Genomic DNA, 16241 nt, shown 5'->3' with positions numbered 1-16241 from the left:
CTTAAGCTTGTAATAGCTAACTTACATTTTAGCGATTAAAATTCATGTTATATTGTAACGTGCGTGTTAGCTTTCTTGTTTATGTACAATGTTTTGTTATATCACCCTTACCTTTTCGGTTTAACCCCTTTTGTCTACATTATTAGTTTTGCCGCCATTTCCAAGCCAGTTAAACAAGTTCTAGCTTATGATGTTGGTTATACCAGATTTCTTATATTATTGTAATTTGTCGTTTTATGTATATATTAATGTGTGGAATAATTCCATTCGAATAAGATATCAAGTTGTATAATTAAATTGTATAAACTGTAAAAAGTATGTTCAATAAAAGGAAAACACACAACAATATGGAGTCACATGCGGAGTATATAGTTATACAGAGTATATATTCAGAGAAACTATGTGTAGAATGCTAGCAAATCACTATGGTAAAAGTGATAATTCAAGTTCTTTTAATCTGCAATGTAACGCATTAAATTTCATGCTATTGTATAACACGTAGTTAAACTCGACGAAATAAAAATAGAGTAGATGAAAACTAAATTTATTTGATCAATAAAATATTGTTTAAAATAATTTTTTCGTTTTTTCTTAGTATAAATCTTTTTAAATGGATTAAAATGTGCATAAACAATACTTAATAAGGAATACTAAATAATGCAACAAATAAAATATTATTTTATTAGTTATAACAAGTGGGCTTTGCCCTATCTTTTTATTATTTGCTTTCTTGTATTTAGGCAACATTTTTTAGTGAACTTTTAATAACTTAAAATCGCTTTTTGGTAATAAAAAAAACAATTTACAAATACTTAGTGCTATTGTAAAAATCGAACGTAAGGTCAGAAGCAAAAAACAAATATGGAATCATTTTCACTCTTTAAGTGCCTAGATTAGGAACGTGAAATTTGATGAAATGGAAATAGAGGAAAGGCGGAATCTTAAAAAAATTAACGCAGAAAATCCGTTTACTGTTTATTTGTATTTAGGTTAATATTATTTTGTAAATTAACCTGCTTTACCTATATTAGGGTGAGGGTAAGCTAGGGGTTTAAAAAAATAATTGTCGGTATTTGGTTTTTAATTAAATGATAGCATTTTTAAATAAACGGCAAACAACATTTTTCCGTTTTTCGCGTGTTGTATTTTAAGATTCCGCTTCTCCCTTTTACGCTTTACTTTAATTTTTGTTTTCCCATTTTCAAGCGACCCCTAGATTTGCAAATGTAAACATACTATTAAAATCGAAACTGTAAACATTTGTAGTAAACTGATTTAAAAAAAACTATTTTAGAAAATTAACTCGCTGTTAGATAGTGTTGCACTAAAAAATTATTGTTTTAAACTTGACAAACATAGTGTATACAACAAAATAACTGTTACAAAATCATTACCGGGGGAAAGATAAAGGAATACTGTCATATTACTAATTTTTAATATATTAGTTTTTTGTTAATAAAGGAGGCGAACTTAAATTTTTTAAAACAGAAAATATGACTGACTGTATCAGTCTGTCAGTCATATTTTCTGTTTGGAAAATTTCAACTTTTACTGTCAAACAAACGTCAAATTTTTCAGGCAACGAGCAAGACTGTTTCTGCCTTTTCCTATCAAGTAGCGTAGAATACCTACGTTGTAAGTATGGCAAATTTTGTTTAAGGTACAGAATTATGACAGGATATGTAAAAATAATTTGTGTATGTTTTTTTCTTAACCAACACGCAGAAAGGTTTGGTAACTTACGTTAACTTACGACATGTAACTAATAAAATGTAACTGACAGACTGATGTAGCTTATTTTTGCAATTCGGTATTTAAAAGATTATTCGAAACCAACTTTCTAACACATTAGCTACATTTCGATATTTAACAGTATAATCTAACAGACAGACAAACTAAGAAAACTTTTTGTTTTATTTTAAAGTATAAGTTAATAAATAGAAAATCTTAACTATTTAGTTACAGTCTGGCTGTGAATATAAGTTACTAGCAATCGGAAATTAGGATTAGATGGTTTACAAAGTTTTTTTTATTTTCTTTGTTAACTAAACTAGCTGGCTTTGCAATAACCAAAGCTTTTATCTAACAATTATTTGATTGTATCTAGATTGTTAGGAATTAGAAAAAAATGCCAAATTTTACCATGTAAACCTACATTTTTATCATTTTCTTACAAAAAGAAAAAATTATACCTTCTACATAATAAGAAAGGTGGTGATAATGCTTTCATGGAAACACAACAAGCCAGGTGGGAGAAGAGAACGTTATGCTTCAACCACATCAATGGCAAACAACAAAGGATTACTAAATGAGCCTGGCCAAAATAATTGTTTCTTGAACAGTGCAATACAGGTCAAAAATGAAACTTTTTTAAAATTTAAGATAGCCTAACAGATGAAAAAGTTATTGTATGGATGCAATTAAAAATTATTTTTAGTGAATTTTACATGCCTATTGTCAAACTAAAAAGTTTTAAGTTATAATTATAAATGGCTATGATCTACAGTAAATGTTTTACTGATATTACTTAAATAGATTGAGGCATTAAGTTATTTTTATACTTTAAATAATGCTTTGTAGTCTTAAATAATGTTGTCACAGTATTTTGCCCCTTTTGTTTAAAAGTAAAGTTTTCAAGTCTGTTTTGTATTATTACAGAGTTGCAAGTTGGTATTTATCATAAAAGCCATAACTAGTCATTATTTTTTAGGTATTATGGCACCTTGATGTATTTCGCCGTAGTTTTCGACTCCTGAATGGCCATGCTTGCATGGGCCCTGCTTGCATTTTTTGTGCTCTAAAGGATATTTTTGACCAGTTTCAATATAGCAAAGATCACGCTCTACCCCCAACTGTACTAAGAAGTGCACTCGCCGAGACTTTTCAGCAACAAAATAGGTTTCAACTTGGTTTAATGGATGATGCAGCAGAATGTTTTGTAAGTTTACTAAATCCAATATTTAACACTTTCATTTGTTTTAAAATTGTTGAGTTATTCAGGCAACAAAAATATATATTTATCTAAAGGTAATTAGGTTAAATTTAAAAAAATGTAGAAACGACCTTAATTAATGTTTATATTAAATATCTTACTAATTTGTATTAAATATTAATAACAAATTGTAGATTGTAGACTATAATTAAAATATGTAAAAAAGCGTTCCAATAAATTATATATATTACAAGAAAATTGTCTGCTGTACACCCCTGTCTGTGCATTTAATGTCAAAATTTTTGTAAACACTACAATTTTAAAACTATAATAAAATTTTTTGTTGTTTAGGAAAACATACTTTTACGTATTCATGTGCACATTGGGAATACAGTGCGCGAAGATGTATGTACTGCAGCTCACTGCATACCACACCAGAAGTTTGGTCTTTCTCTCATTGAGCAATGTGTTTGTTCAGCATGTGGTGCAACCTCCGAACCACTTCCATTTATTGAGATGGTGCATTATGTTTCGGCAACAGCTTTATGGTAGGCCTGTTTCTAATTTTTTTATTTATTATTTTTACACAGAGTTTTTATTAAAATGGTCTTGAGCAAATGTATATTCATGTAACATTTTCATAATGTGTTTCATAAATAGGAATTTTGTTTAAAAGCACACTTTTTTTTGATTTTAATATGTTGTAGTCTTTTAGCTATATAGTTAAGTGATTATATTGTAACATTTTATTACTGCCAATTTTGGTATATAAAGTTAATTTTAAGTTGTGTATCACTATATGTACATAATACCAATCACAATTTTTTAATTTTCTAATTTATTTTTACTTTTACAATTTTTATTTTAAAAGTTAAATATAATTCTAGTTATATAGCCTATAATAATTTCTGTTTATCAATTCTAAGTTCAAACTACATGTAGTACATTTACTATTGATGGCGTGATGGGTATTGATTTTATGACCAAAGTTTGTTTACTCTTACCAATGTGTATTTATAGTTCCTATGTATATAACAGAAGTTATGTAATTTGTTGCAATAAAATATTTTGGGTCTAGACAGCAAAGTTAATTTGTCGTTTTCCTTTGTAGTTTTGCCTTGAGGTGATAGCCTATTTACTTTGTTGTGCAAATGATTTATAAAAATTCATTATTGTTTATGCAGTAGTAATTACTTTTATTACTTACCTGACCATAGGCTTCTTTACAATTATATACATGTAGTTGTTTATTTAAAACATGATTCTGTCTTCTCCATAACTACTTTAAAATGGTTTTGTTAAATGGGCATAAAAGAGTTTTTTTATTTTCATAACAAAACACTAATAAAGATCACACTTTTGTAATAGTATATTATATTAATTTATGTTTTTTAATAATACCGTATTTATATAGAAATCTGTATGTATTTTAAATAAAAAATGGCTTAAGTAATTTTTAATATCATGTGGATGTGATTCTAAACTGAAAATATATATAAATAAATGAATTTTCTATTACAGCACTGAAGATGAAGCAATGAGACAACGTTACGGCTCTTCGACAAACTACTCTCAGATGTTTGGAAGGTTAATTAAGGTTGCTGGAAGTTGGGGAGATGTTAGAAAATGTCCAGTAAGTAAAACACAAAATATTGAATATGTTCATATAAATCATAAAATATTTTTTTTGCATGTTTTTTTTTGCATTTTTTGCATCAATTTTATTAAGGTTTTTTTTTTTCAATTTTTATTTCATAAAATATTTATACATACTATACCTTATGAAACTATGAAATATATACTTTGTGATTTATTTGTGCAATTCAAAGTAGTCCTAATGAATTTTATTGATTTTTTTAATTTAAAGAGAAATATTACTTTAAAGTCAACATACCAAGATCATTAGTAAAAGTTCATTTAGTCACGGCACCACCCAAATCAATATATTTTCTTATATACAGCTTTAAATATATAAGATAAATATATATAAAAGCAAAAAAAAATGGTGTATACAACACTGGCGTCGACCCAAGGAGTGCAGGGGATGCATGCACCGCTATTTATAATTTTAATAACTGCTGAATATATGTCGCACCCCTAGAATATTTACAAAATGTTGCATTTTTGGCATAAAATTTATAGTAATATATGTGATCTAAAAAATCTCTCGATAAAAAATGTTAAAATGTTGCCAAAAAACGGCATCTTCAGCAAAATGTTGCCAAAAAACGGCATCTTCTTTTGGATCGTCATACAGTATTTTAATAAGAAAGAAACTGATTTAGTATTAAAAAACAGCACTTTTTTATTTCTTGTCATCTTGAAAATAACAAACTTATTTCTTGTAGAGTGATTGTGGGGCACAGATTGAAATGCGTAAAGTTCTAATGAACTGCCCCGACGTGGTTTCGCTTGGTATAGTTTGGGACAGCGATGTACCACAAGTTAAAAACATAGAGGAATTACTTCATGCTCTTGGCACCACAATAAGGCTTGTAGATGTAAGTTTAATAATCTTAACCTATTAAATATTACAATGCTAAACATTTTGTTTTTTATTTTACGTTATATATATTTATTTTGAAATTTTTTTAAATCTTTTTTATATAATTTTTTTTATTAAACTAGTTTAATGTTATAAAAAAATGTTTTTTTTTTAAGATTTTTAATAATACTTTTTGATTTTTTTATTATGACATTTACACAGTGAGCAAATCAAAAGATTTTTAAAGTTATATACAGTCAAATATGCGACCACCCTATTAAATATTGTAAAATGTAATGCAATTATTTATCTTATTTTTGTAAAAAAGTTTATGAAGTTCACCTTATCAGGTCAAATTTAGATTTTTGTTAAACAGTTATTATTGGTTTAAAATTTCAGACATATATAAATTAAAAAAATTCAAATCTTAACTAGTTTCAGGAATTGAAACCAAAATAAGGATCATCAAAACCTAAAATGTAAAATAGTTAAACAAGTTAATATTGCCTTTCACTAATAAATGTTTTAAATTGTATATAGTCACTAAATTAAATTGTCATAAACAATAAACATAGTATATCTGCATAGATTATTAAAACCAAAATTAAATTGATTTTGTTTTTTGTGTTTTTACTTTCAGTTACATGTCTGTTAAATAAACATCAGGAAACTTTTGAAATACATACCTGGTTTTAGTTATTTACCTACCTTAGTTTGAAACATTGTTGACTTAATTGTATTATGACATGCTTTTAAACTTGTTTTTATTTTAAAAGCTGGTAGGATATATTTTATAGATGTGTTGAAGTAATATTAATTTATAATTCAAGTTCAACTTAAGATACGCAATTTTAATTATACATTTTAATGTTAACTGTGGTTTGTGATTAATGTATTTAAACTAAAAAAATAGCCTGAAGGTATATTATATTCTCTATTTATTTTTAATTTTAATTATCTTGATTTGTGGAACACAATTATTAATGTTTTATAATTTTTGTTTATTTAAATTAATTTTTTATTATGTTTGATCATAGAATGTTTTTAATTTACTTTTTTGTCAATTTTTAACTTGATCAGTTAGACTAAAAATATTAGTGTAAAATGATATTTTGTTTAACTAAAATCATGTTTTGTAGTTATTTCATACCGTGGTTGATGAGCGAGCCATGAATGTTGAGTTATACTTGGTTGGAATGGTTTGTTATTATGGGAAACATTATTCCACCTTTTTCTTTCACACAAAACTTAGAAAATGGGTCTATTTTGATGACGCACAAGTTTCGGAGGTAATAATAAAAATTTTTAATTGATGTAAACCTTTTTTAGGTAAAAAGAAAATTTTTTTGTAAAAAGAAAATAGTATATATTTATAAAATTTTTCTTTTTTTGTAAAAAAGGTTATTTTATTATTATTGTGTTTCAAATATCTTCTAAGACCTTTACTATTTGTGGAGTTTAAAGATGTGTTTTGGTCTTGTACTACAAGTATAGTGTTCAAGTGGGTTTCCTAACATAACTCAATATCTTTTTGTGTTTTAATTATTTCTTTAACTTTTACAGGTTGGTAAGCGATGGGGAAATGTGATTACAAAATGTATTAAGGGCCACCATCAACCTTTACTGCTATTATATGCTAATCCTAAATCCACTCCTATCTGCACCAACACAGCACCCACCAGTGTTACTATGTTACCCGGTTATTCTGGCTTACCCGAAGCTAATAAATTTGTACAAGATGATCTAATTGAACACCATGGTACAATTCATGTTTGTTATTATTTACAGAATTTCTCGATTAAAAAAATTTTAAAGCTTTTAAAAATCTTTGATTTTATTACCTGTAATATATGGTTCATGCTTTTTGTAAGGGTTATAGTAATTTTACATAAAAACAAAGCTGTTAAACAATAAGTTAAATATCACGGAATACAAAAAAAATTTATACATTATAAGTTTTGCAAATTTCTATTTAATTTAGTTAAAAATGTTTTAACAGATTATGACTTACCAGCTAGTGATGGAGAATCAATAAGTTACCCAGATGAGGAGAATTCCGGAACAGAATCAATGCAGGCTTCAAATCCGGTCACTATTTCACCCTCCAAAGTAAAACCTGGCAAACATGCCAAGGTTAAAGCTAATAAAGAGCAATACACTAAAGTTAAAGATATGATTTCGTTCATTCAAAAGCAACCAGGTAAAAATATATATATTTTAATGAAGGAAAATAAAAAAATCAATTTGTATCCTAAACAAACTCTTTAACTTTACAGCCTCTACTTTTAACCGTGTAATTCTTGTCAATTTTCTGTTTTTAGTTTTTTAAAGAACATTGATTTAAATAAAGTTTAACCTCTTCGAAATGCAAATCAACAGTTGTTAATATTTTTATATAGACCATCCTATTCATCGTAAGAAAAAGCCTGAGCCCCAAATTAGTGATTCCCCTGTAAGAAACACCCCCTCTCCACATAACCCACCCCCTATCAAAGAAAAGCCATCAACAGGTAAAATAGTTGGTCGAAAAGGAGTTCCAGAGGCTCGACAGAAACCCTTATTTCAATGGAATATAACAAACGATCAAACAAGGAACAACAACAACGAGAAAGTTGGTCATTATGTTGAACCCAATCCTGCGCAATGGACAAAATACCAACCTTATTCACAACAAAAAACAAAACAGGTAAACTAGATTGTTTTAGTTTATTTTTTGTAATTAAATGTTAAAAAAAATTCAAATTTTTTGCATTTTTTTAATGAAATTGCCAGTAAGGTAGTGAAAGTTAAATTTTTTATAAAAAATTTGTTTTGTTCCATATGTTACATAATTTCGACTCTATTTATATGATATTGTAATGCAACTTAATATTATTTTACAGTTTAAAACTTAATTTATTATATTGTTATTATTTTATTGATGTTTGTTTACTTTTAAATTAGTCTAAGTTAACAATCAATAAGAAAAGAGCCATTTAAATAACAAGGGGTTTGGGTGTTAATGAGTTAAGCAGTGTTGAAGTAATGTCAAGTATCTTCTCAGTGCTTGTTCAAATGTTAACACTATAGAATTTAAACCACAATTAGACATGCAAACTTGAGCGTTGAAACCTTAAAGTTTCTTGACCTTTAGCTGCTGGGGTTTTATAAAAATAATTTAAATTAAATAAAGCTGATGGCATTAAGTTATCTGAGTTATAATATATTTTTTTGATATTCTGTAATTTTTTTTCTAATTAGGTCACTTTACTATAGCTGCTGTTATTTAATTATAAATTAAAGGTTCTTAAAAATTATTTAATAAATTAAATCAAATTATTAACCAAATTATAAACTACACTTTATTATCTTTTATTTTTTTAATCAACTTAACATTCATAAACTTTTTTATAATTTATTAAGGGTAATGCGTTGTTAATTATTTATAGGCTATACAAAACTGACCTCATATTGATATATTTTTCTATTTTAAAATTTAACTTAACAAATTTTATATATATAAACCTTAATATACATTATAATAAATATTTATCAATCATTAAAATAAATTGTTGTTTTGTTTTTAGCGAAATCGAAACCCTCCTGTAAGCTTTAATGAGCAGTCCAACAAACCTAATATTCCCAATTTTAATGAGCAAAATAACAAACAAGTTGGTGTGAAAGGTGAACAATTATTATTCTGGCGATGATAAATATAATGAAAAATTAGTTTTTTACTGGATACGTTTTAACCCATTTTGCTAGCTACTACTAAATCAACCTTATAGAAAACATTGTTTTTAAACAAAGATGTACATATTGGACAAATCATTTAAAAGTATCTGAATTATATAAGAACTTACAATATATATTCAGCAATTTCTATAAAAATATAATTAATTAAAATTTCTAGAGTTTTTTTATGTAACTTGTTTTACTTAAAATTTTTAAACCAAAAAATAAATAAATCAAAAACATATTAAAACAGATAATATATATTTGTAAAGTGATAACACAGACAAAAAGTGCATGATGCTATTAAGAATTAAATTACAACATTTTACGACACCTTTTTTACAGTAACAATTTTTTAAGTGGTATGCTTTAAAAACTCTACACAGTATAATGGCTCTAAACAATTTTTTATTTAATTTGGTTGTTGTTTTCATTAAACTTTATTCTATTTATGTAGCTGTTGATAACAAAGGCATGGCAACGTTTTGCATAACATCAAAGACAAGTGAACCATCATCAAGTCCCAGTTTATCACTTCGATCATCTCAGAGTAACCACACAGTAAACAGCATAGAAAGCAAGACGAAACGCAGATCCCCGGTTTCTAAAATACGAAAAACATCGTCTCAGACTTCCAACAACACCCAGAAAGGACGAAGAGTGTCTTCCGACTCACAATCTAGTGGAATTTCTGACACTCAAACTTCTGTACAGTCTTCAATTGGTAAATTTGTTTTTGGCATATTTATATAAACTAGCCAGATAGGTGATGTTGTGTATTTTATTGCTGCTAAATTATAAATTTGAAATCAAGGTTTATAATTTGTTGCTTTAAACTATATAGAAAAATAAGTCAGTAATATGCAATATACTTTTATTTATTTATCCTGAAATCTATCATAATATTTAACTTATTTAATTAATTTTAGCGCCAACTTCAAGTTTAACTGACACATCTGTAAGTTCACAATCAGGTCAAAGGTTATCACAATCAGCTGATCGATTGTCTGAAAATGTAGGTGGTAGATCATCAACAGAAATTAGTAAAAATGACAGTTTAAAAGAAGGTACTTTTTTTTATCTTAAATTTTAAGCAGTTTGTAAAGCATGATATCAAAATAATTAATTGTTTTTTGTATACTGCATGATGGTAATTTGGATATAATTTAATTAAGCACATATTTTTATACATTTTTTTGTGTTTATTTCATTAAAAATATCAGGTCTAACAAAGGCAATTAATTTTACAATTCAATTAAACAGCATGTTTTTATTTAAAAATTAATCGCATGTTTTTTTCAGGGAACTTGCATGATATGCTATTTACCTTAGACAACACACAGCCCCACAATAATAACCTTAAAAAAATTAAACCCCCTTTGCCCCCTAAGCCCCCATTTCTTAGTAAACCACTTTCTCCTAATGCAACCAAATCCTCCTCTGTTGATAATAAAATTTTACTGACTAACATTTCAACCCCATTAATTCCTACGAAGGCACAAGAATGCAAAACCACTTCCAATTTACCTAAAACAACTGTTAATACTAAACCACAACCAGTATACAGTTCTACAATAGCATGCATAAATGCTGTTAACAGTAATATTCCGGGTGTTATGCCAGCACCTAAGAATTTTGCCACAGATATTAAAAACACAACACCTGCATGTGCTACCTCTTTGTTTCAAATGCTCGCTCAACAATATGTTAATTGTCCTAATCAGAATTTAAGCAAAAATGATAAGCTGGCTACTAAAGGTGATTTTAAATTTAAAATACTAAACAGCTAGGCTATAATTTTATTCTTAATTATTTAATTGGAATGACTATGCAGTTTAAACTTGGCACTTTTTTTTATTCTGGCCTTATCTTAAGGTTCCTTTAGCTTGGCCAAGGGCATAATTTTTATCATTTAAGGATGTTTTTGCCTTGTTTACTTATTTGATAATAATAATATTGTGTTTGTATTTAAAGCTTTATTGCATGCTTTTTTAAATAATCGGTAAAATAACTTAAAGTTGGGATTTCTATTTTAATTTTTTTGCACGATTTGTTTATAAAAATTTAAACCTCAATATTTTCAGGCACTAAATATACAAGGTCAAATTTTAATTAATTAAATCAACGCTACAAGTTGATGACACGTTAAGGGTTTAAAGTTACAATACTTTTATAATGCCCATTTTTGCAAAGAATAATTTATAGCCTACATTTTTAACAATTATGGTTACCAAACTCTTTAAATCCAAAGTTAATTTTTAAAAATGTTTTCTGATTTTTAGCCACAGAAAATATTTTCCAACAAAAATTTATATTTTTTAGTTAAATGTGCTGCTCTGCTTCGTGAAGCTGATAGTTTAATGGTTCAAAGTAAATCCGCTGATACAGCAATGGACTACTCATCTGCATTACAATTATGTTTGGAGGCAACCAAAGTTGTCGAAACTATTTTAATGATGGATGGGGTTACTGAGGAACATCTTGTTCAGGCCAGACTTAAACATGGAGATTGTATAAACAAAAGTATTTTTTTTTTGTTTTTAAACTGATATTTTAATCATATTACTATTTGGTCTCAGTTTTAAGTTAAAATTGTATTAGGGGTTTGAATTTTAGATATGTTATGGTTATCTTAAATTATTTCTGGGTGAGTGGTGAATTAGTTTTATTTTTTATCACATTTTTATTCAGTTTTTGTGTTGCTTTTTACTTTGACCTTGATTGTTAACCGAACTTTTTATTTAATAATAGTCCATGTTTACTTTGTTAGCTTATGTACTTTTAATATTTCAATTTATCTATTCAAACAAGATTTTAGTTAATAACTTACCTACGTTTACACCCAGTCTGTGAGTTAAACTTACGAATTGTATTTTTTCTTTCATTAGGCAGGGTATTACAACGTCGTAAAAACATTCGGCGTCAATCCTTAGAAAAAGTTTCGGGCAAAGATCGATCGAGCATGACCGAAGCTGATCGTCACATGGCTTTGAATCATGCTTCAGCGACCTCCAACAATCAGGATGTAGAAATCGTCAACCATATTGAAGAAGAATCTAGTGATGATCATCTTATTGATTTTAATAAACCTGGAGTTTCTAATTTACAACATGGGGTTTGTTTTTTTGTTTTTAAAAAATAACTTAAATTAAAATTTGTGTTTAAATTCTTTAAACTTTGGTGAAATAAAAGTTTTTGTTGTCTAGGGGAATAAATGTAAAATTAACATTCTACTTTAAACTGATTTTTGTCATTTGTTTAAGTTAAATTCATACTTTTAATTTCCTTTAAATCTAACTAGAATTTCATTAAATGAGTTTACGTTTTTTTAAAGTTTTTTAAGTAACATAGTATTACTTTATTAGATTGACCAAATGTACGAACAACAAAAAAGAATACGTGAGCACCCAAATTATCGTGAACCCATTGGCCTAATAAGTTCAAACACGAATAACAACAACAATTTAAAAACTAACCCAAGGCCAGAGTCTCCTGTTTCAGATAAGGAAGAATCTTCTAATTCAAGAACTAATATATTTGTTTGGAATTCACCACTTAAAAATGAAGACCCTAAGAAAACTGGAAATAAAAAATTACAAAGAAATCAGCAGCATGTTTCATCACCCAATGTGCGAAAAAATCTAAAAACTTTGCGTCAAGTCTCATCTGACAGTAATATGGCAAACAATCCTGAAAATTTAACAAAAGTTCATAACGAGCAAGAAATAGATACCGAAATAACAGAAAACTTAAAATCCATGACTTTAGATGTTGATCCAAACAAAAAATTTCGGTCAAAAACGCCAACCCCACAGACTTTTACTGAACCTATGTCAATAAGTCAACAGCGTAGATCCAAAACTCCCACTCCCACTTCTAATAAAGCAATATTAAGATCTCAGATAGGAAAACAAAGCAATTGTCAACGACCAAGACCACAGTCTTCTTATAACTTTGGCTCTACTCAAATAAACAATGATTTACCAACTGCTCCACCACGCAGAAAACAAGGTCAAAAAAATGAAAGTAACTCCAGTTCGAATAGCCCAAATGAAACCCCACCCAACCCCATGTATCCAATGATGCCCTTTCCTTATCCATACCCTCAATGGGGTAACATGGGCCAGAATACCCCAATGCCATATGCACCTCAATTTTACCCATTTTTATATGAAATGATGATGAAAAAATATTACGATTCACTAACCCCTGAACAAAAAAAACAAGCTGTGGATATGTATGCTATGAATAGTAATATAAGAGCAATTGGGCCTCCACAACAACAGCAACAGGTACTTAGTTCAAAACAATTACTACTTTGTTACTGATTTTTAAAATCACACCAATTTATTTTTTTTTAAATAATTAAATCCGTAATGTGTAAAAGTTTAACATGGTTTTTAATTTTGTCAGAAACCCAACCCAATGTTTCAAAGCCAGTCATCTATGTCTGTACCATCTTCCATGCAAGAAGCTTACACTGATGCTTTAAAGTCCCAGCTAAGCAAAAATCTTCCATATTTTACCAATCATTTGGGCAAAGTCACACCTGGAAGTGTGAACAATATTTACGAAGCTAATAAACCTAAACCTGTACCTAAAAACTTAGGCGATGGAACACTACCAAGGTACATACAAAGTTTTACAATATAAATACATATGACCAACATTAACATTCTTTGCGTTAGATTTGTTATAACCGTTTGGATTTTTGTTAAAACTTTTTTGTATTTTTTAAAACAGGGATACAAAAAGAACTAAGTCACCCACCTCTAATGGCCCATTGAAAATTTCTGTAAATCCAAATCAAAAACAATTTTCCAGTAAGTTCCCATTTGGTAACATTGATTTTAAAATGACATATATATGTTAAATTAATATTTGTAAGTGGACAAATTTTTTACACTTAATCATATGTGTTTGTTTTAGCAAATAACCTTAAACAACCACCCCAGCAAGCCAGAACCAAGCCACAATCTTCTAATAATTGGAATCAAACCACAAATAGAACTTCATCTGTTAACCAAACCAACAGTAGGACATCACCACCTAACAATCAATCATTAAATTCAAACCTGCAAAGAACTCAGAATCAGGAACCAACAAAGTCACAGGTATAATTTAAAAATAATGTTTAAGTTTTTTTTATATCTTTTTTTTGTTTAATTTCTATCATTTTTTTGTTAAATTTCTATCATTTTTTTGTTTAATTTCTATCATCTTAAAAATGAATTTTTTGCTAATATCTCAGAAAAACATACTTTTAAAAAAATTCTTTATAAAAAGTGTTTTTATTTATTTTCAAAAATTCTTTTTTTCATACTATTAAAATATGTTATTAAAAAATATGTTAATACTGTTAGGGAATGATGAAATGGGCAGAGGAAGGCAAACGAAGAGAAACAAACCCAAAATTTACCCCAGAGTACAAACACAAGTTGTTGCACGACTTTGCCAATCGATCACATAAAAACTACAACAATATGAAACAAAATGGTATATTTCCACTTTGTTATAAAGTATATTATTTTATTGTATTTCGGTTTATTCTATAGAAAATAATACAACACTTCTGTATTAATTACCCTGTTACTAAATTCAACAAATTTGCATAGTGTTTTACGATCGATGTTTACAAATTTTTTTATTACTCAGTTTTACAGAATTATCCAAAGGAGCAACAGCGAAATACCTCGCACAACAACAGCCAGACCAAACAACCGAACAACCAGCAACTAAACCACAACACCAACCAATTTAAATGCCATTTGTGTGGTTTAGTTTCAGTTGAAACACAGGGGGCTTATTGTACAACATGCAGGGCTTATTTAACTAGGTTTAAACCGACGGTAAACAGTCAAAGATGACTGAAATAAATTTGGTTTTCTTTATTAAATCTGTGTAAGTAAATGACTTTAATTTTACAATATGACAAACTGTATACCAAATAAATAAATGCTGATATTTTTTTGGTTAGCAAAATTTTCCTAATATTATAATCACTGTACAGATTTTTGTAAGTATATCAGCAAACAAAATATGTTGAAAACTCTATTAGATTTAATTCATTTACATAATATTGTGATACTGACACTGTTAGTTATCATACTTTTTATTAAGCGTGAATATTTTTTTGATTTTATATTTCATATCAAGTGTTTTTGAGTGCTTTTGTCAAGCAAATGTAAATACAGTTTAATAATTTTATATCAAATCTAAATGTTTGTTTTATCAATCATGTTTTGTTACAATTTTGTTGGTTTTTGAATATATTTGCACTATTCCTTCATATATTAATAAAAATTTTATTTGTAAAAGGTTTATCTAAGTTAATAACTTTTAATAAAAATTATTGGTACTAATTTGTAGTTTTGATTAACTGTCTGGTACTAATTGATTTTATGGTTGCTTTTTAAACGCAGTATTAATATAGATATTTTTATATAAAAATCACTTAATATTTTTAAATATAGTTTTATTCTGTGTAATAATATATATATTCATTGTGTTCATATGGTTAATGCTATTTACACTTTTAAACTAAATCTTGTTTTTTTTAACCATTTTAGTTTTACTAACATTTTTATCTGTCTTAATTATTGTGATTAAATGTTAAAACCGAGTTTCAATGATAAAATTCGTGGATTTAATTTAATTTTGCCAATTGTCTTTAATTTCATTTTTATGTAACAAGATTTTTGCTGTATTACTTCAGAACAAAACTTTAGCTTTTGCTATATAAACGTTGTTACAATAAAATTGTGAACATACCTTGTTGTTTTTTTATTAAATAATCACTTAAACCATATTGCAATTTATATTTCGTACAATCTTATTTTTATAAATGTGTAGTAAACAAACTCAACTCGGCTTAATCATAAGAAGGGTAGTTAGTACAATTTAAAAAGGGTCACCATATTTTACTCTTTTTCATACTTATAATATACTAGTTGCCGACATTATAAAAGTCGATATTAATAATACTTTCTAAATTTTTTAAACATTTTGTTTAATTTAAGTAATAAGGTGAGGAAAAATCCGTGGTAAGGATAACAGGATACAAATAAAATACGTAAAATGACGTATATTAGTCATCACGTGACATATGAC

The 16241-nt window shown here is 27.5% G+C and overlaps 1 protein-coding gene across 3 annotated transcripts; it reads left to right on the top strand.

Moving 5' to 3' along the window:
• Nucleotides 1–2117: 2117 nt before the first annotated feature.
• On the top strand, nucleotides 2118–15408 carry LOC145741459 (uncharacterized). 3 transcript variants are annotated; one of them, XM_082559052.1, is made up of 21 exons: nucleotides 2118–2352; nucleotides 2711–2938; nucleotides 3284–3480; nucleotides 4454–4565; nucleotides 5281–5433; nucleotides 6557–6706; nucleotides 6981–7176; nucleotides 7417–7617; nucleotides 7817–8103; nucleotides 8984–9080; nucleotides 9589–9855; nucleotides 10061–10198; nucleotides 10434–10889; nucleotides 11454–11654; nucleotides 12020–12246; nucleotides 12497–13423; nucleotides 13545–13759; nucleotides 13875–13954; nucleotides 14061–14245; nucleotides 14495–14627; nucleotides 14795–15408. In XM_082559052.1, the coding sequence occupies exons 1-21, from the start codon at nucleotides 2221–2223 to the stop codon at nucleotides 14890–14892; spliced, it is 4680 nt and encodes a 1559-aa protein (XP_082415178.1). In that variant the 5' UTR covers nucleotides 2118–2220; the 3' UTR covers nucleotides 14893–15408. The 3 variants fall into 3 exon arrangements, with proteins under 3 accessions (XP_082415178.1, XP_082415177.1, XP_082415179.1); XM_082559051.1 differs by having other exon boundaries at nucleotides 14787–15408; XM_082559053.1 differs by lacking the exon at nucleotides 10434–10889 and having other exon boundaries at nucleotides 14787–15408.
• Nucleotides 15409–16241: the final 833 nt, after the last annotated feature.

The sequence above is a fragment of the Corella eumyota genome, chromosome 2 (assembly GCF_963082875.1).
Source record: "Corella eumyota chromosome 2, kaCorEumy4.1, whole genome shotgun sequence".
NCBI classification, from domain to species: Eukaryota; Metazoa; Chordata; class Ascidiacea; order Phlebobranchia; family Corellidae; genus Corella; species Corella eumyota.
The sequence above is the reverse complement of the archived record's forward strand: the minus strand, read 5'-3'. Positions and strand labels throughout refer to the sequence as shown.

What these genes read in the sequence shown, in the direction of transcription:
- LOC145741459 (XM_082559051.1), top strand. Translation starts at nt 2,221, where the DNA reads ATGCTTTCATGGAAACACAACAAGCCAGGTGGGAGAAGAGAACGTTAT. An exon ending in TGATCTAATTGAACACCATG is followed by an intron (nt 7,177 to 7,416) that starts GTACAATTCATG and finishes ATGTTTTAACAG; the next exon opens with ATTATGACTTACCAGCTAGT. An exon ending in GGCGATGGAACACTACCAAG is followed by an intron (nt 13,760 to 13,874) that starts GTACATACAAAG and finishes TTTTTAAAACAG; the next exon opens with GGATACAAAAAGAACTAAGT.